The following is a 24,775-nucleotide window of genomic DNA, read 5'->3' as shown; positions in this document are numbered from 1 at the left end:
GTAACTAATAAATTGGAGTCAGATTATAATTTAACCACAGAGGTCAAAGAAACAAATTAAATAAATGGAATTATTCTTCTAGAAGCGCTACGGACGGAAAGAACACGTGATCCCTTCACCACGCATTGGACTTCGACGTTGGGCCAATTGGGTGGTTCTTACAGGTACATCCGCTGCCCAGGCTCTGAGGCACATGGCAGACAAGACTGGTAAGTGACACAGCACAAACATTTAAAGTTCACACAGAAACCCAAGCACATAGTCATAGGTGTTGGTCATCCAACACAGGCTCACGACAAGTCGTGTTATAGTAACAAAAATTTTGATACATTTATTTGTGTTTGATGACACGAATTTCCGTTGTTTTTCCTGTCTCTGGAGATGAATGTCTTTTTCGTCCTTTCCAGCACGAATTTCTATCAATGGTTGTTCGTGTCTGTGGCACGACTTTCTTTATCGTGTCATTTTATATTTTGTTTTCTTATCGTTCTTTCCTATTTTTAAAACATTGTCACTTGGGGTTACAGTTAGATTTGGGTTTGCGTTTGGATGTCATTTTATGCATTGGTTTCTACATGTTTTTTGTCCGCTTTTAAAACTATTCTCGCCTGGAGTTAGAGTTGGATTAGGAAGTTGCAGAAAGTGTTTCTAACCCAAAACCCAAGCGACAATGGTCAAAAAATAGAAAACAACGATGAAAAAACAAAATATGAAATGTCATCAAACACGAATAAATTAATCTAAATTTTCGTTACTATAACATGACTTACCGTGAGACTGGGTTGTTTCACCACATTAATAAGTATAAAATATATCCTGTAAGTGTCCGTTTATATACTGTATAAGTGTGAGTTTATCCAATGCTAATTTCTCCTATATGTTTCATGTTGAAAATAGGAGGGAAATTTATCATAGCCACTGATGATTTAATCTCCAATATGTTAGTGGATGCATTTGCTTCACTTACAATACCAACTGGAGACTACACAAAAGAACCAGTTCAGGTTTGGTAAAACATTCTTCATTACCCATTTTATTATCTGGAGTGGGTCACTAAGGGGTCGTTTACAACAGTGGCGCCGAGAGGGCACTAGTTCGATTTTTTTACATAATTTTACATTGACTGTTCAATCTGTGTACGCTCATGACATAAAAAATAAAGATAGAAATAAGGAAAAATAATTATGCACTTAAGGGGTTGGTGAAAACGAGTAAATGGTATGTTCTCCTCGAGAGCAATTATTGGTCTCAAAAATTATCACTATTATCAGTTATGATATCTGCGATATTAGTTCATTAAGTTTGGTATACACTGTGTTTTAATGAAGAAATTCAATGGAAATTCATGTTTCAAGTGACACAAAATCGGAATTGGGCATCAAGGTCTGCAGTGTGAATCCAGTCTAAGGTTATCTGTGTTAATGTGCTTATTTTCTTTGTTGGTTGCAGCTTGAAAGTGTTGGAATAAAAACAGCTGGCTGGTTTAATGGAACTGTATCAGTGGATCCGACTGTTGGAAACAAAACCAGCTTTTTAATCATATATGAAACCAGTTTACCTACTGGTTACATACAGTCGCCAAGTGGGTACATCTACAGTTTGGGAGATATGATTTCAGATACAACAGCAAAGACAATCACGTTAAAAATTCCAGGAACTGCAGAGGTATGACTTTTACAATACATTGTCAGAAAACAAAATTTGTTAAAAAAAAAAAAACATAAAATAACTGGCAGGTGTTTGATCATAATAATATGGGGGAAATCTGTAAAATAACAGTATTTGTATTTAAAACTTTTAAAGAAAAAGTCTGTTTAAGTATATCATTGGTAATTTCCTAAAGATTTCTCTTTTCTTCTTGTGTTGGATAGGCTGGTGACTGGAAGTACAGTATTCTGAGTGGAAGATCTCAGTCTTTGACTATAACCTCAACCAGCCAAGCAGCACATGCTGATGTTCCTCCTATCATTGTCAAAGCCCATGTGAACCAGCAGTTTAGTGACGGCAGTAAACCCATGATTGTGTTTGCTGAAGTTAGTCAGAATTACAGATCTATAGTTAATGCTGAGGTGTGGGCCACACTGGAGCCTGAAACTGGGGCCCCAGAGATAATACAACTCCTGGATAATGGAGCAGGTAAATCCTATTCTTCTTTTCCTATACACACACTCTTCTTAAAATGTAAATAAACATATTAACTTTATGTTTTACAGGAGCTGACGCTTTCAAAGATGACGGCATCTATTCCAGATATTTCACAAAGTTAGTGAAGGGTAGAAGCAGCTTGAAAGTGCGAGTGAGGAATAAAGATGGACAAGCCAGGTTTACTCTCCACAGGAAGAGTGGCGTGGTGAATGGTAAACCAGTGTTATTTAACTTAAAACTGAAAAACTTCAGATCTTACAGGGGCGATCAGTAATTGCTGTTCATGTTGTGCTGGCCAATATGGCAGTCATGTGGTGCTTATACTGACACATTTACTGATGCCAGAATACAGTAGACATACAGTAGACATACTCAGTTTACAGTCAGTCATCATTCTTTTTCTTCAACAAACAAAATCATCAAATAAAAGTCTTGCATTGGTCATCTGAACATCTCAGCATGTTTTGTACCATATATATGTATACTAAATGCATGTTTAAAGAAATTCTAACATTTTGGAGAGCTTTAACAAATATTTCCTTAACTTCTCAGTTCCCTTTCAATACGGTTCACTTCGCATTGCGTCAGTTTGCTGACGCTATGGGGGAAACTCCTGTTTACTCCGTGATTGAAGCCTATTGGTTAACGTCTGTAGAAAATACAGACCAATGACGTTTGAGCCCGCGCGGGGGTGTGGCACACGTCCCTATATAAGCCGGTGAAATACGTCAAGAGCTCATTACTTTTCTCCTTCAGCGCGAACCTTCTCGCTGCTCCGAAGAAGAAGCCCTTACTCGCCGTCGATCCAAGCACTGCAGCGGACTACAACACACCAGCGTGTTCCCCTGCCGCTTTCCGGTGAGCCTAAAAGAGAGTATCTAAAAGAGCAGAAGCGCGTTGAGATAATGTCGCTTCGGCATTGCGGCTCCTGCCGAGCCCCTTTGCCTGTGGAGGATTTCCACAAGGAGTGCGTCATCTGTCTGGGTCCTGCCCACGCCGAGGCCGTACTCGCCGAGGCGGGCTGCGCCCACTGCGAGCTCCTTCCTATTGCGGTGCTGCGCTCCCGCCTCGAGATCTTTAAACGGAAGGCTTCCCGTGCTCTCCCGCCTAAACAGCAGCGGAGCCGTGAAGCTGGAAGACGCCCTGAGACCGAGTCCACGCCGGCTCATCCCCCGCGTGCTCTGTCTCCCCGCCGTCACCCTGTCACCTTCGCCCATGAAGACCTACGCCCCCTGCCGAGTGCTAGCGGCATGGTTTCCTTTGGGTCCGGTGACAACTTGGAAGTGATGTCATCCTCTGAGGAGTTAGAGGATTGGGCGGCTTCGGATGACGACGCCCACGCAGCCGCCGCTGATGAACCTACCGAGTCGCGTCCTCACGACTCTGAGCTCATCCGCATCTTGACACAAGCTACGACGGAGCTCAACATCAAGTGGTCGCCGCCGTCAGAGCCTCAACTCAGCCGGTTGGACGAGTGGTTTCTGCAGCCCGGGCGCCGTCAATCGTCCCGCCAACGGCAGGCGCCGTTTTTCCCTGAGGTTCACCAGGAGCTCACCAAATCTTGGCGTGCTCCCCACTCCACCCGAGCTCAGAGCGCCGTCTCCCACGTCCTCTCCGTAGTGGACGGCGCTGATGAACACGGCTACTCCAAGATGCCGCCGCTCGAGGAAACTGTCGCCGCCCATCTCTGCCCGTCTTCAGCCGGCGGATGGAGGGCTAAATTGAACCATCCGTCAAAGCCCTGTCGCCTGACATCGACCCTGGCGTCGAAATCTTACGCCGCCGACGGCCACGCTGCATCCGCTCTCCATACGATGGCGGTGCTGCAGGTATACCAGGCAAAACTCCTCCGTGACATGGACGAGACAGGTCCGGACCCGTCGACCTTTCAGAACCTGCGCAGCGCGACTGATCTGGCCCTTCGCGCCACTAAAGTCGCCACTCAGGCTGTAGGAAGAGCCATGGCCAGCCTGGTTGTTCTGGAGAGAGATCTGTGGCTGAACTTGACGGAGATAAAGGACACGGATCGGGTTGCCCTTCTTGACTCGCCCGTGTCACCGTCGGGGCTCTTCGGCTCCGCTGTGGAGGGGTTCACCCAGCGCTTCACTGAGGCACAGAAATCGTCGCAGGCTATGCGGCATTTTCTACCAAAACGATCTGCCTCAGCGTCTGAGACCGGCCGCCCAAAACCGCCGCCAGCTCAACGCCCTAAGCCAGCACCAGCCCAGCCCCAGCAGAGAGCTGAACCGGAGGTCAAGCGCCAGCGTCCTGCACGACCGGCTGGCCCGCCTCGACGCCGCGGTCCCCGTCCTCGGATTACGCTGGACCCGACGCCGGCGCCGCCTCCCTGAAGAGAGTCTGAGGAGGAAAAGAGGCTCTGGTCCCGCTTCGGCCGGCCCGCCCTCGAAAGTTCTGCGTGTTTCAGTCCCCTCGGGCGCTGGACACACCCTCGCTGTAACAGCGAAACACAAATTTTTACCTTTTCACAAAAAGAGCAAATTTCCTCCTCTGTACACACAAACACACACACACGGCTTAACGTCCATAAGCATATCGACGCTCGCCGTCAAATTTCACGTTTGGCAATCCACCCCCGGTATGCCGGGCTGGATTCTAAACGTAATCCAACACGGTTATTCACTTCAATTCGCCCGGAGACCACCCCGGTTTCGCGGCGTTCTCTACACCACTGTCCCAGACGATCGTATGCAGATCCTCAGGGAAGAGGTGCGTTCTTTATTACTAAAAGACGCGATAGAGACGGTCCCGGCGGATCAAAGCGAATCAGGCTTTTACAGTCGTTATTTTCTCGTTCCAAAGAAAGACGGCGGCCTCAGACCGATATTGGATCTACGCGTTTTGAATCGCGCTCTTGCCAAACGGCCGTTCAAAATGCTTACAGCCAGACGAATCATGGCGTTAATTCGACCGGGCGATTGGTTCATATCAGTGGATCTGAAAGACGCTTACTTTCACATTCCGATAGCGCCACGTCACAGGCCGTTCCTAAGATTCGCGCTCGACGGGACAGCATACCAGTACAAAGTTCTGCCCTTCGGATTATCTCTGGCACCACGCACATTTACCAAATGTGCGGATGCGGCTCTCGCCCCTCTCAGACAGAGCGGCATCCGCATATTGAATTACCTCGACGATTGGCTTATTCTAGCACAGTCAGAGAGGGAAATTACTGCACACAAGACCGTTGTACTCCAGCATTTGGAGAATTTGGGGTTCAAAATCAACCTCCAGAAGAGTTTGCTCACCCCCACGCAGCGAATCACGTTCTTAGGCACGACGCTCGACTCATTAAAGATGCGGGCATGGCTTACACAGGAACGCGCGCTCACGGTCAGACGCGAGGCGGCATCGTTCAAAGCGGGTTCACATCTCCCTCTCAAACGATTCCAAAAAATGCTGGGTCTGATGGCAGCAGCATCCCCACTAATACCGTTGGGAATGCTGTTCATGAGGCCGCTTCAGTTTTGGTTGAAAGCGAAAGTTCCGCCCCGTGCTTGGTTGTCGGGCCGCTTATTAATCAAAATCACGTACAGCTGCGTGAAAGCGCTTTCGATATGGACATCCCCTCACCTTTTCCTCTCGGGCACGGAGCTCGGCTCCGTGAGCAGGAGGAAAGTGGTGACTACGGATGCGTCTGCGACGGGTTGGGGCGCTCACTGCGACGGCGAGCACGCCTTCGGTGCGTGGAACAACCAGTTGTCTCAGCTACATATCAACCACCTCGAGATGTGGGCGGTTATCTTGGCGCTACGACACTTTCGACCGAAACTCCAACATCAACACGTTCTAGTGCGGTCGGACAGTATGACGGTGGTTTCGTTCATAAACCACCAAGGAGGGCTGAGATCTCGCTCCCTATCCAGGCTGGCGAGACGGCTTTTATTATGGGCTCACGCGAACGTACGTTCGTTAAAAGCGACTCACGTACCGGGTGTAGCCAATACGGGTGCAGACATTCTCTCGCGCAACGGTCCGCCGCCGGGAGAATGGAGACTGCATCCTCAGACGGTCGAGAGAATATGGACCGTCTTCGGCCGGGCGGAGATCGATCTGTTTGCGTCAGACGAGAACGCGCATTGCCCGATCTTCTTCTCGAGACACCACGATGCCCTGTGGCAAGCATGGCCGGCGTGTCTTCTGTATGCTTTTCCTCCGGTGGCTCTGTTACCACAGGTCCTTCAGAGGATAAGAGAGACGAAATGCGCGATAATTCTGGTCGCCCCGTTTTGGCACAATCAACCATGGCTCCCCGACCTATGGCAGCTGAAAACATCAGCACCATGGCCAGTACCGCTGAGGAAAGACCTCCTATCTCAGGCGAGAGGGACGATATGGCATCCACAGCCGGAGCTATGGAATCTACACGTTTGGTCTCTGAACGGCAACCATCACGCCTTTCAGGACGGGTGTTAAATACTCTAACTGAAGCTAGGGCCCCATCTACCAGGCGCCTTTACGCTCAAAAGTGGTCTATTTTTTCTGACTGGTGCACGACGAAAGACTTAAACCCAAACACCTGTGAAGTGGAGCATATTCTCTCCTTTCTGCAGGAAATGCTGGACAGCAGTCGCGCGCCCTCGACGCTTAAAGTGTATGTGGCGGCGATAACGGCGAATCACGCCCTTATCGCCGGTCGCACCGTGGGAAAACATGATCTCATCATTAAATTCCTCAGAGGCGCTCGCAGACTAAACCCACCGCGACCTAACACGGTCCCGTCTTGGGATCGGTCCACGGTCCTGAAAGCGCTGCGCGGTCCCCCTTTCGAGCCCCTCGAACAGGCTGACCTGCGCGCTCTCTCGTTTAAAACCGCTCTCCTCCTGGCGTTGGCATCGGTTAAACGAGTGGGCGATTTACACGCGTTTTCAATTGACCCGTCGTGTCTGGAATTCGGTCCTAACGATAGCAAAGTGATCCTTAGACCGAGAGCGGGATACATTCCTAAAGTTTTGACCACGCCATTTAGAGTTCAGGTGGTTTCACTTCTCGCCCTTCCGACGGCGGACGGCGAACAAACCCCGAACACGCTCTGCCCCGTCAGAGCGTTAAGAATATACACGGACCGTTCTGCCTCATATCGCAAGTCAGATCAGCTGTTCGTAAGCTTCGCACAACATTCCTTAGGTATGCCGCTCACTAAACAGAGGCTATCTAAATGGATCGTCGAAGCCATTGCTTTGGCTTACGCCTCCCTGAATGAACATTGTCCAGTTGGTTTAAAAGCTCACTCCACGAGGGGTATGGCTTCATCTTGGGCTTGGTCTACGGGGATTTCTATCGTTGACATTTGTAACGCGGCCGGCTGGTCCTCGCCGTCTACGTTTGTCAGATTTTATAGCTTGGATGTACCTGCCTTACAAGCACAGGTCTTATCGGCTTAATGATTCACGCGACTGCGTTTCTGTATGCCTTCACGGTGCGTTGCTAGCTCACCGTCATGGCTACCTATTAATAATTCATGCACAGCTCGCGGCGCGCTCAGGGAACCCGCCGTCTCGTGCTCTATTGTATATGCATCATGGTGCGTTTAGAAACTTCACTGTATGCGTATTACTGTCTCATATATGGTGCTTACACTTGCGCTCGCTAGAGCTATGTATATGCTGGGTTAGGGCCACATGCAGTGTCTCTCCGGTAAGGGCACCTCAGTCCGTTGTGTATGCACGGCGGGATGGGATTACGTTCCCCCATAGCGTCAGCAAACTGACGCAATGCGAAGTGAACCGTATTGAAAGGGAACGCTTAGGTTACTCACGTAACCCCGGTTCCCTGAAATAACGGGAACGAAGCATTGCGTCGCTGGCCGTGCTACAAACGTCTACGCAGCGAGTGTTATTCGGCTGCGCGCTTCAGTCGAATAATAATGAGCTCTTGACGTATTTCACCGGCTTATATAGGGACGTGTGCCACGCCCCCGCGCGGGCTCAAACGTCATTGGTCTGTATTTTCTACAGACGTTAACCAATAGGCTTCAATCACGGAGTAAACAGGAGTTTCCCCCATAGCGTCAGCAAACTGACGCAATGCTTCGTTCCCGTTATTTCAGGGAACCGGGGTTACGTGAGTAACCTAAGCGTTCTTATATCTCAAATGTACCATACAGCTTATGATTCTGCAATTCACATTGGGTATCATCTTGTCCCCAAAATCTGCATCATCAATTTTAAAAAAATATTAGATGTGCAGCACAAAGTTTTCTGTAAAAGTTTTCTTTTTTATCAATTTACTCCAAATTTTGTGGGTATCCATATCAGACATACCCAATTCTGCAAGAAATCAAATTATACTGCAGAGCATAATGTGAACCAATTAGATTTTTAATTTCTATAAACTCACTGTATAAATATATCTGTATATATCTGTAAGAATTAGCTACACAGGCTTTGAGAGAAAAGTTACTTGCATAGATATCAAATGTTTCCTTGTTTTTTTTTTTCAGATAAAGTGAAGCTGAACCTGCCAAAGCTTCCAGTTAATGATCAACCACTTGTGGTAGAAAACTTTACCAGAACAGCCACTGGAGAAAGTTTTGAGGTGTCTTTCGTTTCAGGCACAGAACCACCAAATTACCCCCCTAACAAAATCACAGATCTTAAAGCTGAAATCAAGGATGACACTGTACTTCTCATCTGGACGGCTCCAGGGGAGGATCTTGACCTGGGAACAGGTAAAGCAGATTTTGCTATAATATTGTTTGAGAAATAAAATTTGAAATGATTTAACTTAGTCTTTAGTGCTGAAATAAAAATACAGAAACTTTGTAGTCTGCAATCTGCATATGAATTATTTTTATATTTATAACAGTGGGATGTTGAATGCTTTATTCTGATTATTTGAGAAATTTTCCACAAGTATGCATTATTTTAAAAAAATGCACATCTAATCTGTCAAATATCTTAAAATAACCATCAATCAATGTTTTAACAATGTCTGTGGTGACTGTTGTATGTAAGGGATAATGTGTAGGCAACAGGTTGTTATTGCAGAAATAAGCACCGTCAGTGTGATCAGGCTCTTGTATCAGACTGAAGGGGCATATTTTGCGATAAGAACCTGCTCATAAAGTAGGGAACATTACGTGTTCATTCAACGGCCCATCATTCATGACATATTTTCTTTCTTTCAAGCTAAATCCTACGAGATCAGATGGAGCAATGACCATGAAATGCTTCGTCTGAACTTCAGCGATGCTTTTTTAATCAACACATCTGCAGTCTCACCTCAAGAGTCTGGATCAGTTGAACAACATTCATTTAACATGATAATCCAAAATGGTGCCACAATCTTCTTTGCTATTCGGTCTGAAGACAAAGATGCTGTGAAATCTAAAATATCCAACATTGTTCAGGTCACAAAGATCCTGCCTGCTCCAGGCCTGAATTTTATAACCATTATCGTTTTTGTTTGTGTGGCAACTATATCTGTATGTTTTTGTTTTTGTGTAGTTGTAAAACGAAGACGTTAATTCCCTAAAAAAAATATTACTTATTTAACAGATTCTTTTGTCCAAAGTTAATGCAAACAAAGTTAATGCAAACAAATGCCAAAAACAGTATATATATAAACCCCTAATATATATATATATATATATATATATATATATATATATATATATATATATATATATATATATATACAGTATTGTTCAAAATAATAGCAGTGCAATGTGACTAACCAGAATAATCAAGGTTTTTAGTATATTTTTTTATTGCTACGTGGCAAACAAGTTACCAGTAGGTTCAGTAGATTCTCAGAAAACAAACAAGACCCAACATTCATGATATGCACGCTCTTAAGGCTGTGCAATTGGGCAATTAGTTGAATTAGTTGAAAGGGGTGTGTTCAAAAAAATAGCAGTGTGGCATTCAATCACTGAGAAATCAATTTTGTGAAGAAACAGGTGTGAATTAGGTGGCCCCTATTTAAGGATGAAGCCAACAATGTTGAACATGCATTTGAAAGCTGAGGAAAATGGGTCGTTCAAGACATTGTTCAGAAGAACAGCGTACTTTGATTAAAAAGTTGATTGGAGAGGGGAAAACCTATAAAGAGGTGCAAAAAATTATAGGCTGTTCAGCTAAAATGATCTCCAATGCCTTAAAATGGAGAGCATAACCAGAGAGACGTGGAAGAAAACGGAAGACAACCATCAAAATGGATAGAAGAATAACCAGAATGGCAAAGGCTCAGCCAATGATCACCTCTAGGATGATCAAAGACAGTCTGGAGTTACCTGTAAGTACTGTGACAGTTAGAAGACGTCTATGTGAAGCTAATCTATTTTCAAGAATCCCCCGCAAAGTCCCTCTGTTAAAAAAAAGGCATGTGCAGAAGAGGTTACAATTTGCCAAAGAACACATCAACTGGCCTAAAGAGAAATGGAGGAACATTTTGTGGACTGATGAGAGTAAAATTGTTCTTTTTGGGTCCAAGGGCCACAGGCAGTTTGTGAGACAACCCCCAAACTCTGAATTCAAGCCACAGTACACAGTGAAGACAGTGAAGCATGGAGGTGCAAGCATCATGATATGGGCATGTTTCTCCTACTATGGTGTTGGGCCTATTTATCACATACCAGGGATCATGGATCAGTTTGCATATGTTAAAATACTTGAAGAGGTCATGTTGCCCTATGCTGAAGAGGACATGCCCTTGAAATGGTTGTTTCAACAAGACAATGACCCAAAACACACTAGTAAACGGGCAAAGTCTTGGTTCCAAACCAGAAAAATTAATGTTATGGAGTGGCCAGCCCAATCTCCAGACCTTAATCCAATTGAGAACTTGTGGGGTGATATCAAAAATGCTGTTTCTGAAGCAAAACCAAGAAATGTGAATGAAATGTGGAATGTTGTTAAAGAATCATGGAGTGGAATAACATCTGAGAGGTGCCACAAGTTGGTTGACTCCATGCCACACAGATGTCAAGCAGTTTTAAAAAACTGTGGTCATACAACTAAATATTAGTTTAGTGATTCACAGGATTGCTAAATCCCAGAAAAAAAAATGTCTGTACAAAATAGTTTGTACAAATAGTTTGTACAAAATGTTTGTACAAAATAGAGTTTGTACAGTCAAAGGTAGACACTGCTATTTTTTGAACACACCCCTTTCAACTAATACCCCAATTGCACAGCCTTAAGAGCGTGCATATCATGAATGCTGGGTCTTGTTTGTTCTCTGAGAATCTACTGAACCTACTGGTAACTTGTTTGCCACATAGCAATAAAAAATATACTAAAAACCTTGATTATTCTGGTTAGTCACATTGTACTGCTATTATTTTGAACAAGACTGTATATATTAGGGGTGGAACGGTACACAGAAGTCCCGGTTCGGTTCGCACCTCGGTTCAGACGTCACGTTCGGTTCATTTTCGGTACAAAGGAGGGAAAAGCAAAACAAAAATGCAGAAAGCAAATTTTTTTAGTACTTAAGACATAGGTGTCCTTATCTGTGTTATTTTAAGATTTCATGAATATTAACTGAAAGGCATTTAACATACTATCTTGTATAACAAAAATGTATAAACTTGTACTAATCTTTCATACAAAGATTTCAATGTATTACAAGTTACCTAAATACATTTTTAAATTACATTTAAGCACATTTATTTCATATTAAATGTACTAAAGAACAAAAAAATGTAGGCTTGTAGGATGCATTAACAGGTGTGTACGACTTCATGAGGCGCTGCCAGAAACGACAAGTGGATGACGTCAGAGTAACGCGAGAGCGATTTGAAATCAGCCTCCTCCGCAAGATTTCTCGCGGTACTCTGGCGCTGATGGCGCTGCGTAAAGTTGAGCACACTTAAAAAACTTAAAGCAGCTGAACTCGACAGAACTGCCCTGCGTATGCCTGCGCTTCGTTCATTATTGTATATTAGCAGGACAATGTATCTCCTACTTCTCAGCGTGAGAAATACAAGGTTTGAGCGTGTGAACTGACTGAAATGTATGTGTCTCATGGTGAATGCGTGAGACTTTAGAGCCCTGATTAGATGTATTTCCACTCACATAACCAACAACTGCTGAAAACGCCGACACACAGTCCTCGTCTTTTCCACTACTCTCTCGCCTGTACTACTGTAACTGACTGGAAAAGTGAAGTTTTGCCAAACTTGCGATCTTAAAGAGGCTGGCGGATCCTCACCAACATTTGCCATACTCGCTGTCGCTGCTCACTCACTCACTAGACCGTCAATCTGACAAAAAACTGCAGAGTGCCATAGAATGTAGACGGGCTCTGATAGAGCGCATACATAGGCGGAGCTCGGTTGCATCGGCGCCAATCAGAGCTTCAGAGCTAAAGCGGGGCTACAGATTAGCTGTCCCTAAAGAACCCGCGGATCTAACAGTAGTTCTGCATTACATTAATTATTTTGAACGCACGTTTTTTTATTTTCATACCGTGTATTCTCCATTTAAATTCATGCACCGAACCGTGACCCCCGTACCGATTCGGTTCGAAACGAATACATGTACCGTTCCACCTAGGGTGACCACCTGCTGATAAGCCCAAGGGGGGACAAGGTGTGTGTTTCTGAGGGACAATGTGGGAAACTCCCTGGCCCGGCGGTGCACCCGACCCACGGGCCGACTTATTGATAGTGGTTTACCCATTTCTAGCACATACCACCTTACACTGCAAAAAACTTATTTTCTAGAAAAAAAATATTTTATTTTTGTCTTGTTTTCAGTAAAAATATCTAAAAATTCTTAAATTAAGATGCTGTTTCATGATGAGCAAAACGACCCAAGAAAATAAGTTTAGTTTTTAGACCAAAAATATCAAATGTAAGTGATTTTGTGCACAAAACAAAAAATCTGCCAATGGGGTAAGCAAAAAATCTTGAAAATTTTTCTAAAACACTAAATTCAAGATTTTTTCCTTGTTTTATGCACAAAATCACTTAAATTTGATATTTTTTTGGTCTAAAAACTAGACTTATTTTCTTGGGTCGTTTTACTTCTTAAGAAAAAGCATCTTAATTTAAGAATTTTTAGATTTTTTACTGAAAACAGGACAAAAATATAAAGACATTTTTTTCTTGAAAATCATTTTTTGCAGTGTACATGGCATATTTATCATGCCCTATTCCCCTAAACATGTGTAATTGCTAATGTATGCTCATGAATAGGCCAACCAATGTGAATTTTTTAAAAATAAAGATTCATAATATTTTGAACATTCAATGAATTGACAGATGCACTCCCACTTACGATTTACTTTAGCTATTTAATTTATTTTTCGTTATAACTTATTCACTTTTTATTCAAATAAATTATAATATAAAATTATAGAATTAACAGGAATTGAAGTTGCTCAACAACATAGAAACAGTTAAAAAAAACTCTTAACTCACAACTCCGGAGGTTCACGTAACGAGAAGGGGGAGGAAGGATGGTGAACTTGCATGTTAGTAAAGGCAGGCGCAGGAAAAAACGGTTCAGTGTTCTGGAGATCTTTAGGACTTTCACTTTCAGCCACACATATTTATTTTCCCATTCTTTCTTGTACCCACACCTTCTCTTTTTAATTGATGATGGCGGTGCAGAGTCAAACTCAGTCTCTTTCTCCATTTTTCGAATTTGAAAGCGCGGATCTAAAACGGATGCATGTGCGTGGCTGCGTTGTCATGAAAACAACTAAAAGTTGACAACAACCTAGTCAGCAGTTCAGCTGAGGGGCAACAGTAGCGTGCGAGTAGCGAGTGGCGAGCGAGCCTGAACTGTCTAGTAATGTTCGTTTGGCTGCCTGGGGCTCAAGGATATAGAGCGACCAACTTTTTTAAGCAAGCATTGATTATGCGTGACACAGTCTCAATTTGCGGGACGCATGAATTGGGCTTCAAACGCTGTGCGTTCACGCGCTACGCGGGACGGGTGGTAACCCTAGTTCCACCCCTAATATATATATATACGGATTCATCAGACGCACATGATACACGTCTGGATCCGAACTTTACTTCCGGTTTCGTTTTTTTAATGGTCTGACTAGTTGCTAAACTGATCTCTTGAACAAATGCCTCGTCGAAAATACCAAATGTTTTGGTTTTTTATGTAATCTATGTGTTGTTTTTTTTGCTTGTTATATAAATAAATTACGTTTAAAGAACTTCCTAAAATTTGATTAACTGTACATAATGACATAAGTCTATATATTATCAAAATATTTGTCAGAAATACAGTTAATTTGAAGAATAACTTTCATTTATTCTTATTTATTCTTAGCGGCGTTTACCGGAAGATTCGTGCGGACCGCGACAGCCGCTTGTTTATGTTGTTACTGCTGAAACCGTCTATACAGCGGGGAAAATAAGTATTTGACACATCAGCATTTTTATCAGTAAGGGGATTTCTAAGTGGGCTATTGACACAAAATTTCCACCAGATGTAGCCATCAAGCCAAATATTGAATTCATACAAAGAAATCAGAACATTTAAGTTTACAAGTTGAGTCATAATAAACAAAGTGAAATGACACAGTGAATAAGTATTGAACACACTTTATTTAATAATTTGTAGAAAAACCTTTGTTGGTGATTACAGCTTCTAGACGTCTCTTGTATGGAGAGACCAGTCATCTGCATTGCTCAGGAGTGATTTTGGCCGTTCTTCAACACAAATGGTCTTTAAATGTTGAAGGTTCCTTGAGCCTCTTTTATGAACTTTGCTCTTCAGCTCTCTTTCTTTATATGAATTCAATATTTGGCTTGATGGCTACATCTGGTGGACATTTTGTGTCAATAGCCCACTTAGAAATCCCCTTACTGATAAAAATACTGATGTGTCAAATAAACGTATATCCAATTTTAACAATATTATACAGATTTTAAAAATCTTGCTGAAACTTCACAATGCATCAACTATTTTTTATAAACATTAGTTAGGGCAACATGAACTAACAGTAACATCATGATTTTAAATAGCCTATAGGTTTTTAACCTTTGTTAATCTTAGTAAATTGAAATATATTTGTTCATTATTCATGTTTGGTCATCCTACATTAACTTATGTAATAATCAAGGGGGTTATATTAATTTTGGTTCAAATTCCTATTCTCAAAATTTGATCAACTGTACATAATGACATAAGTCTATATATTATCAAAATATTTGTCAGAAATACAGTTAATTTGAAGAATAACTTTCATTGCAGGCTGATTTAAGTTGAGCCCCTAAGTTTTCTGCTTGGCCTCCTACAATTAAGTCAGCGGGCTACAATGCTAAACAGCAAAATCACAGTGTTACATTTTCAGTGATAGTTTTAAAATAGTTGATGATGTTTTAACAATTTATGCTAATAAACACTGCTGTTGTTATATCCAAGACAGTGTCTGTGTAAAACAAAGGTGTTACAGTAATTTCACTTTAAGTAGTGTAAATTAAGCCACGCCTCTACTTAAGGTGTCCTGTCATGGTCCTTTACAGATATTTTCTTTTAAAGGAAAACCCGAAGGTAAATTCAGGTCTCATTCACATGGCTTTTCTGTGGCTGGCTGTACGCAGCCATTAATATGCCAAAAAACCTAAATAAGATATTTTTCCCAACTACTTAAATTGTTACCTGGTTCAGTTTAGTTCGAGCTACTTTGTGTTACTTCGTTCCTTTGTTTAATAAATGTAATATTAATATAAATTAGTATAACTGTTAGTATAAAACATGGGCATGTGCATTTTTTTAGTCCAATTATACACTAGAATACAAGAAAATGGAATTTAATTCAGTAAATGTTTTAAACCACCCACATTTTTTTTTTTTTGCTTACGATGCCCATGGTATAAAACAGTTTTAACCAAGAAGGATAATATAAACAGGAGATGAATGAAAGAAATTAACCCTGATAGAACTGTGCATGCTGCATAAATTGGAGGCATACATTCGTGTTTTCTAAACAAATCAAAGCTTGTTTATTCAAGATATGATGCAGGTGACTGACATTATACCACAAGAGCAATTAGACAGCAGACTCCTCTGTATTGTTTCTTGCTGTATTTTGATGTCACTTGTTTTACAGCAGTATACCGCAAATTCAAAACATACAGTAAATCACTGTAAATTAAATGTTAATACCCATAATGCAATGCATATTACAGTAATGAACTGTAAAAAAATTATGGTATTTTACTGGGCATTTTGTGGTAAGTAACTGTAGAAATTACAGTTAAGTCTAACAGTGCATGAAGTCTGTTTGAGATGCAACTCGCCTCGACTGAAATAACGTAAGAGAGCAGGCGGCTGCAGTGAGAGGCAAAATGAAAAAGGATCTTATAATCCCGCAGAATTTCAAAAGTACTCACGGGATTCTTTTTCTGAGACGCACATTTCTACAGGCCACATCTGTAGGTGGTACAATCTTTTTTTAAATGTGTTTTGTCATATTGAAATGTTTTAAACTGTTAATACTCAAATACAATTACAATGTTATACCGTAATTTTATTTGGTCCACCATTTAAATTTAAAATTCCTAAAAATATCAAATAATTCAGATATAAACTGTAGCTAAGACTTGGCATTGCCCTCCTTGCTTCCCCCTCGGCTTGCCCCGTCCAACAAAGATCCTGTGGAGGGTCTCTTCTAGGGCATAAATGTTTTCTCTCCACAGCTGCTCACTGTGTTGAAGTGAATATTTCTTGTAAGACTAATAAAAATACAGGATGTGAAAAACATGCAACAACTAAAAGGAAACACGGCATAGTGTAAGTATTGAACCACTTAAATGAGCCTTGGCATAGACCTCTCTTTATCAAAATATATTACCTTATTTACGCATACCACAGAGCATTATATGATGTTAGTTGCTAAATTAGTTACTATTGCATTATGCAATATACTTTATGAAATCCTCAGCACATTTTTTACTTTAAGTTGCCCCCCATCCATTATGTTCAATTATAGGCCTAAAGTAACAGGTATATAAAAACTCTAACCTTGGCTTGAGCTAGAATGTGGTCATGTTTCAGCTCAAGAGCCATTCGCCTCCCCTCTTGGTAGTGGAAATCCTGTGTGTCAGGGGTATATTTGGTGGCAATTGCAAAGCAGACAAATACAGAAAGACAAACACAGCTGGACAGACATGTACAACAGATAAGATAGACAGAAAATAATAAAGCTATAGACAGTGTACCCCAATAGTGTACCCCAGTAGTGGGGGATACCTATTTTCTTGCAAATAGGACAAATATGAAAACTTTAGAGTATATTGAGCTCACACAATAACGTAATGACCATGTTAAGTTACCATAAAGGTTGATAACTTAAACTAGAGTTAACATTAGTTTATTGGTGGGACTTTAATTCGTTGCTCTAACATGTATGCAAAAATTACCATTGTTTACTACGGTTAAAAAGACATGGTTATTGTAGTAAAACCATGGTTACCACAAAATAACCATGGTTTTGAAAATAATTATAGTTAAACCATGTTTACTGTAGTAAAACCATTTTGCTAAAATGGTTACTATACTTTTACCACAAAAAAAATTCTTTTTCAAAATGTCTTTTTCAAAAGTTCATTTTTGTAAGGGTATGGCAATGTCAGTATAGTGCCAAAGAAAGGCATTAATTATCATTTAAACAAAACGTGAACTTGACTTGTAACCATCGTGACTTACCTGGACAGTGATTTGCTCGCAATGAGAGAAACGCTGTCAATTACAAGTACCGAAAAAGAAATCATCCAATGGCAAAGAGGACTGGCTCAGACTCCATAGCAACAGAGGCAGAGGATTCTGGGGAATGCAGGCGTCCAAAACTGACTTAATTTTTTTACAATCAAAGTAGAAACCATCTAAATTGATGGCCATAACATCGTATTGATGAATTATCAAGCACACGTTATTGTTCATGTGTTGAGAAAAGATTTTAATACTAACCTAGCAACGGGACAACATGCAAGCTGGTGCCTTTCCCATAGTAGTGGTCGATAAGGCTCATGGGTCCAGTAATATTTACTCTTATTTTGACAAACCAAACTGATGGAAAATCAGTTTTTCTCAGAAAAGAAACGGCAACGTTTTAAGGTAATCGCCATAGCACAACTCTACAGTCTCGTTAATTATCAAGGAGGGATCTCTAACCATGGTTTACAATGGTGATCATTCTGCAGAATATTAAGCAATACGCTAATAAAATGGATAAAAAACTCCTGATTAAATGTTGAGTAAAGTAGCGCTTAAAGTGTACGAAAAAAATGCAATGCAAGCAAGAAATATACTATTGCAATACTTTAGATTAAAGTTGTGTTGAGTGACACAAAAAAAGGGGAAATTCCTGTCCATGAACGCAAATCAATAGATTACGGTTCGTGAAACTGGGTTGAAACATATGCAGATTCATCGCCCAGGTAATGTATTAAATAGAAATCTGCAGCCAACTGTTTGTCATCTGTTACTAGAGCAAGTGTGGTGGTTACAAAAATGTTGAAATATATGTGGTGTTATACATTTTTTTTGGAGATCAAAATTATAAATTTTATGCAACAATGTCTGAATATTGAATGAAAAATGTCTGAGAGTAAGAACATTAATAATAATTAATTACTTTGTGGAAACTATTATTATCTTGTTCTCTCTTGATCGATGATTGCAGTGTTTGATTGCTTTTCCTTGCAAGTGTTGACCTGTAGGGGGAGATGGGCGCGCTGCTCAGAAATTAGTGATGGAAATTTTCGTTCTTTCAAGAGACTCGTTCGTTTTCAGTTCGTTCATCAAAATGATTCGTTCAGACTCGTTCACTGATTCGTTCAGTAACCATTTCTTCAAATTACATATATTAGCTAGCAGGGGGCGAAAAAGAGTGTCTTCTGTGTTACGTCAAAGTCAACGATTGTACTGTATTACTATTTTTTTTATTACAAAAACTGATTTGACAAAATGTAAATGTTTAATCTACTCGTTAAATAATTCAGATTACCAAAACATAAGGCTTCCATGCATAATAAACATTTTAATTGCTTGGTAAGACATTTATACATTCATGTTCTGTATGTTAAATATCAATATATAAACAAGCTTATGTGCACAGTAGGCCACCCACAGTACTAACGTTTACCTGCTGCGCTTTGGATCTGCTTCTTGCTGATTGCTGGAGAGACCGACTCACATGCTAAATGACCGACATACGCGGTACACATTCATTAACGACATGTAGTTAATTCAATTCGTTCATAAACGAGATTCTCTTTCGTTTAGACTCAAAGCGGCGATCTATCAGTGATGGGCGTATTCGTTCAGTAGATCCAACCAATTACATGCCCATTCATAGCCCGAACTGAAATGCTATTCGCTGACGTGACGCAAATGAGACCTAACCAATACTGTCACATTTTTTTTTTAGTTTAGACATTTTTAAAGAAGTGCATGACATGACTCAAACCACGTAATGAAGTATTGTTTTTTTATTTAAACAAAGAAAACTGTTCAAGCATAAAACAACAATTAAAAATAAATATTGCAAAATGCACACAAACATCATTGCTTACAGTACTCTGATTGTACAGTAGTCAAGTAAATTGTTCAAAGTGCAGAATATACCAAGTCTAAAACACAATAGTGCAAAAATACAAAATAAGGGCAACATTAAAAAAAAGAGTATAAAATAAAATATAAGAAGCACTGGTTAGACTAATGTAAAGTTTAATCAGGTAAACAAATTTACTTTTTAAGTTTCTCTTAAAATGTAAGAGAAGCAGGTAAACAGTAGTGCAAATATTAACACTAAACTCTATTTAAAGTGCAAATATAACAATGAACCCTAAACCACAGTAGTGCAAAAACTTTCAAAAATGTTTCAAAATCTATCAAAACAGAGCTCCATGGAAAAAAACACCCTGACACATAAGCAGGGTTTGGGTTAACAACAACAGGATTATTTAAGGTTGGCATTTAAAAATATTAGTTGTCGGGCCTTAGAGGGGCTGATTCTGCTTCTTCTTTCAGAGATTATCTGTCCCATCTTGCTAAAAATTCTCTCTGATGGAACAGATGTTGCCACAAGGCAAAGCCTTTCCAGCATAAGTTGGGTCAATCTGGGGTAAATCAGTGCCCGGTTTTGCCACCAGAGTAGTGGGTTAGAGGACCTTGCTACCAGGGGCTCCTCTGAATATGACCGCATTTCCAAAACAGCCTCTGCTGAAGAACTTGTTCTTGTCACAAGACCTGCAACTTGTTCATCGAAATCACCCCACACCAAGCTATCCTGTGTTTCTTGTGGTGGTGGTGGTGGTGGTGGTGGTGATGCTGCTGCTGCTGATGTTGCTGCTGCTGATGCTGCTGCCTGTTGCTGCTCTGTTTGATGTGCTGAGGAGGACAATCTCACTCTCCCAACAGCATTTTTAAGTCTCTGGAAAGCTTCATTTGCTGCATGATCATCTGAAAAGGCCCTTTTTTTGAACCTTGGGTCCAGTGCAGATGCTTCTGAGAGCAGATGGTGAAATTCCACCTTGTGGAACCTGGTGGCCATGTCTTTTGTCATTGTCTCAAGCATGTCAATGATAGGTTTTCGGAACCCTCCTGATCTGAGGTATCTTGTGCATATTTTTTGGAGACTCCGTGAAAGCAGGATCACCTTTGAGGCAGTCACATAGCTATAGTGAGCAAAAACAACAATTGCATTTAATAAATGCATTATAATAATTAATAATGATGAATAATACTAAATATTCTGTATTACTGTAGCAATAATAATGCCACTTACACTGTAATTTATCTTTACATTTTACAGTCTGCAAAAGATGTTTGCAAAACACAGGTTTTTTATAATAAGTATAATGTTTTAAAAGTACAATAAAATAAAATTAAATCAAATCAAATCTGTTATAAAAAAATAATTGTTCTTAAGAGTATTGTTACTTACCTCTCACCACTTATTTCCACTGTGACTTCTTCAAATGGTCTTAAAGCCTCACAGGCTTCTTCCATTTCTTTCCACTCATCCTGTGTCAGAGTTTCTAGTCGAGCATTTACTAGTGCAAGTGTTGTGATGATGGCATCCTTGTTAGCAAGAAATCTCTGTAACATATAAAATGTGGAGTTCCATCGTGTTGGGCAGTCTTGTTTCAGTTTTAACTCTGGCAAACCCATCTGCTGCTGTGTTGCCTTCAGTTTTTCAGCTGCCACTGTGCTTCGGTGCATGTACTCCACAATTGCTTTAATCTTATTCAGTGTATTTTGGATAACACTGAGTCCACCCCTCTCAATCAAGTTAACTGTATGGGCAAAGCATGGCAGATGCTTCCATGAGGTTTTGTGAATGGCCAGGCTTATGTTGTGAGCATTATCAGAAACACAAGCTACTATTTTGTCAGTTATGTTCCACTCTCTAGCAATTCTTAAAAGATTGTCTGCTAGATTGTCTGCAGTGTGTCTTTCGGTAAATTCAAAACAATCCAACAGACATGACTCCATTTTATAATTTTCAATGAAGTGACATGTAACTGACATAAAACCACATGTGGCCCTAGATGTCCAGCAATCTGTTGTGAGGCACACTGCTGATGCCTTGCTAACTTTTTCCATAATTTGTTCATGAATCTTCAAAAACATTTCTGGAATTATTGTTTTTGACAGGGTTTGCCTGCTGGGCAATATATATGAGGGGTTTAAGGCCTTTGTAAATGTTTTGAAACCTCTGTCCTCCACAATAGAAAAAGGCTGCAGATCCAGTGCAATCATCCTTGCCAGGCCCTCATCCACTGTCTTTTGTCTTAATGGGTCAAGTGGCCGAGCCACAAAATGTGTTAGAGTGTTCTGGCCTCCTCGTCGTCTGTGTGGGACAGTCGTATGAGAAGTGCTGGTAGTGGCAGGTGAGATAGAAGGAGGCTGTGCAGTGCTGGTACTGCCTGATGTTCCAGGCTCCTCTGCTACTTGTTCAGTTTCCCTAGTTTGTGTCAGCTGCACAGTCGGATGCTTCACCTTTAGATGTCTGTTAAGGTTAGCTGTAGATCCTCCTTTAAATGACAGCTGTGCTTTGCAAATGGTACACACAGCCTGTGTTGGAGACACCTCATTAAAATAACTCCATAATACACTTCTCTTTCTGCTGCCACTCATTTTGAAGTCAGCCGTCAAATGCAGCAGATTACTGATGCAAATTACAATGCTAATCTGTCTGTTACATTTAACAAACAGTGCATTATTACACTGTTTTCATTACTAAGTGTAATTTTCAAATAATATATCAAACATGAGCACAGTTCTATCGTGTAACAACGGGGTTTTTTTCATTCACAAACGAAATGACCTTCAACTCGTAGCCTACGAGAAATCTTTCTCTCGTTCATTTGTATTCAAAACAGCGAGCGACTCGGTCAGTGATGGCCGTATTCGTTCAATACATTAAATTCGACAAAACACATGCTGCGTCACATCTCAAACTCGAAGGCTATTGGCTCCAGGTTTAATCATTCTTTGACAGGGAGGGTGAAACAGTTCACAGAGCCAACTGGTTGGTTCACTGACCCGCGCAAGTGCGCATGCGCATGCGGCCATGTGCTGAATAGCGCCTTGCTGCTAGGGGAGGAATTTCAGCGAACGAACGAGAAATATGAGTCAATTGGTCATGTGAACGAGAACGTTTCGTTCACCTAAAAGATTCGTTCAAAAAGAACGATTCGTTCACGAACGTAACATCACTATCAGAAATACACAGACTCCTTGTGAAGCAGCAGCTCCGTGCCTTGTGTGTTTTCTCTTACATTATTATCTCCCCTCATCAGGTATGGACTATGACTGTTACAAAAATGTGTGTCTAAGATGTTCAAACATCACAGAGAAAAGTGTTATTGCTCAAATTGGTAAAGTTATTGTGTTTAGCACTTTAAAAGTTTGCTCCGTTCAACTTGTATATAGGGAATGTTAATGTACGTCACCGCAGTGTTGCATTATGGGACGTGGGCGCCATGTTTAGAGGCACCGCCGACCGCTATGCCATTTAATTGTGGGTGTGTTAAGCTAAAACTAGGTAAACTTGAAGAAGAACCGAAGAAATTGAGGAGTTTAAAAGAAAAAGAGAAGGGACCCTATCGGGAGAAACTAAGTGCTACTGCCAAAAAACTTTATTTGGACAAATAAACAACAGATCCATAGGATTTAGCAGCACATGACTGGATTACGGATCCAGACGCACTACCTCCGCTCACATATCTGTTATTATTACCTTGTTTTTGGATTGAGTGCATACACTTTGCAGGAGTTTAAGAGCTATAAATCCCTTCAAGCTCATAGTAAGATGACATTCTTCTTTCGGAGTCTTATGACGGTTGGCAAACCAGCTAAAAGAAATATGCCATTTACTTGCAATGTATTAATACCCAAGTATCTTAATGATTCTATAAAAAAATATCCGTTGTATTCTGTGCAATTAATCAACACATGTTCATAAGATGGCACTTCTGTTCTTGGCCAAGTTATTAAAACAAACAAAATGCTAAATATTTAGCTAACGTTATGTTATTTTAAAGAGTGCACAAGCAGTGGGTTTGAGCAGTTGCATTTAATAAAAAAATATTTGTTATAATCGTCAAATTTGTCTAAAGATTTATTTTTATAACTCATGTGGTGAGGTTAATCAGAAATGAATAAATAACGTTACATAATTTACATTTACAAGTTAGTTTGACAGTGTTAGCATAAAAACAAGACAATTTAAGTGGTTCTGCTTTTATTAATTACAAATTACTGAATGACTGAAAATGCAGCAAACACACTCTCGCTGATGCAGGGATTTTTTTGAAAAGTAAAAGTTTTTCTCCTGATTGCGGCAGGCAAACAACGCGATCCGGCGTCTTTTCGTCAGCTCCTCCACCGGCTTCCCCCAAATAAAAGCTGAAAAAACGTATTCCGTTGTTCAGTTTCCTCCCTGAACGATCGTGTGACCTGCTGTGGCAGATCTTGATCGAGCAGTACTGACCAAACATATCGAAGTTTATTAAAATCTCGACTGAAAATACAAAAACAACCTCCAACACATGAACTCAAATACAGCGGGATAGGAGGCGATCCTGCAAATATGGCGGATTACTCATAATGCCACACGGCGTGACGTCAACTCCACATTCCCTATTACTCAGATTGAACACGTGCCCCATTCTAATGTGTTCACGTGGTCTTTGAGATAACGTTTTAAAAATAATATGTTATATGTTGATATATATGAAGTTTTACATTATATAATTACAGATGATAAAGTTTTAAAGAGAGATTGAAGTTGCAAATGGATTGTTGCAAATGTGTTATAATAGTAAAACACACTTAAATCAGATAACTATATACAGTTACGTTCATCTACAGTGTTAATTATTTTGTATAAACAGTGTGATGAAACAATATGATGAAAAAAGATGTTTAAATACAGAGTAAAAGAAGTATGATTCTCTTGTTGTAAACAATAGAGAAAGTGTTTGATGTAAGTTTCTATTTTCTTCTAATACATACCACGTGACTAATGATACTAAAGAAACACTGTCATTTTCAGATTACCTTTAGTGAATTTATTCATGTTTATTTGAATTGATTAATTCATTTGCTATATAACAAAATGTGAACTGTTATATTTCATTCATGTTTATTTGTATTGTGTGAAATAATTCATGAGACACATGTTG

At 40.7% G+C, this 24,775-nt stretch overlaps 2 protein-coding genes across 2 annotated transcripts in view; both read left to right on the top strand.

Annotated features, from left to right (window-relative positions):
* LOC135770271 (calcium-activated chloride channel regulator 3A-1-like) overlaps positions 1–9,723 on the top strand; it is a 30,139-nt gene extending 20,416 nt beyond the window's left edge. Inside the window, exons 10-16 of the mRNA XM_073815578.1 lie at positions 165–209; positions 898–1,004; positions 1,450–1,665; positions 1,872–2,136; positions 2,214–2,357; positions 8,606–8,833; positions 9,294–9,723. Coding sequence (XP_073671679.1) covers positions 165–209; positions 898–1,004; positions 1,450–1,665; positions 1,872–2,136; positions 2,214–2,357; positions 8,606–8,833; positions 9,294–9,631 — 1,343 coding nt within the window. The 3' untranslated portion in view covers positions 9,632–9,723. The remainder of the gene's footprint in view (positions 1–164; positions 210–897; positions 1,005–1,449; positions 1,666–1,871; positions 2,137–2,213; positions 2,358–8,605; positions 8,834–9,293) is intronic.
* Positions 1–14,220, top strand: part of LOC135771337 (calcium-activated chloride channel regulator 3A-1-like) — a 62,608-nt gene extending 48,388 nt beyond the window's left edge. The window contains exon 15 of the transcript XR_010542889.2: positions 14,093–14,220. The gene's annotated coding sequence lies outside the window, so the exon portion shown is untranslated. The remainder of the gene's footprint in view (positions 1–14,092) is intronic.
* The last annotated feature ends 10,555 nt before the right edge of the window (positions 14,221–24,775 follow it).

Source organism: Paramisgurnus dabryanus, chromosome 8, assembly GCF_030506205.2.
Source record: "Paramisgurnus dabryanus chromosome 8, PD_genome_1.1, whole genome shotgun sequence".
NCBI classification, from domain to species: domain Eukaryota; kingdom Metazoa; phylum Chordata; class Actinopteri; order Cypriniformes; family Cobitidae; genus Paramisgurnus; species Paramisgurnus dabryanus.
The sequence above is the reverse complement of the archived record's forward strand: the minus strand, read 5'-3'. Positions and strand labels throughout refer to the sequence as shown.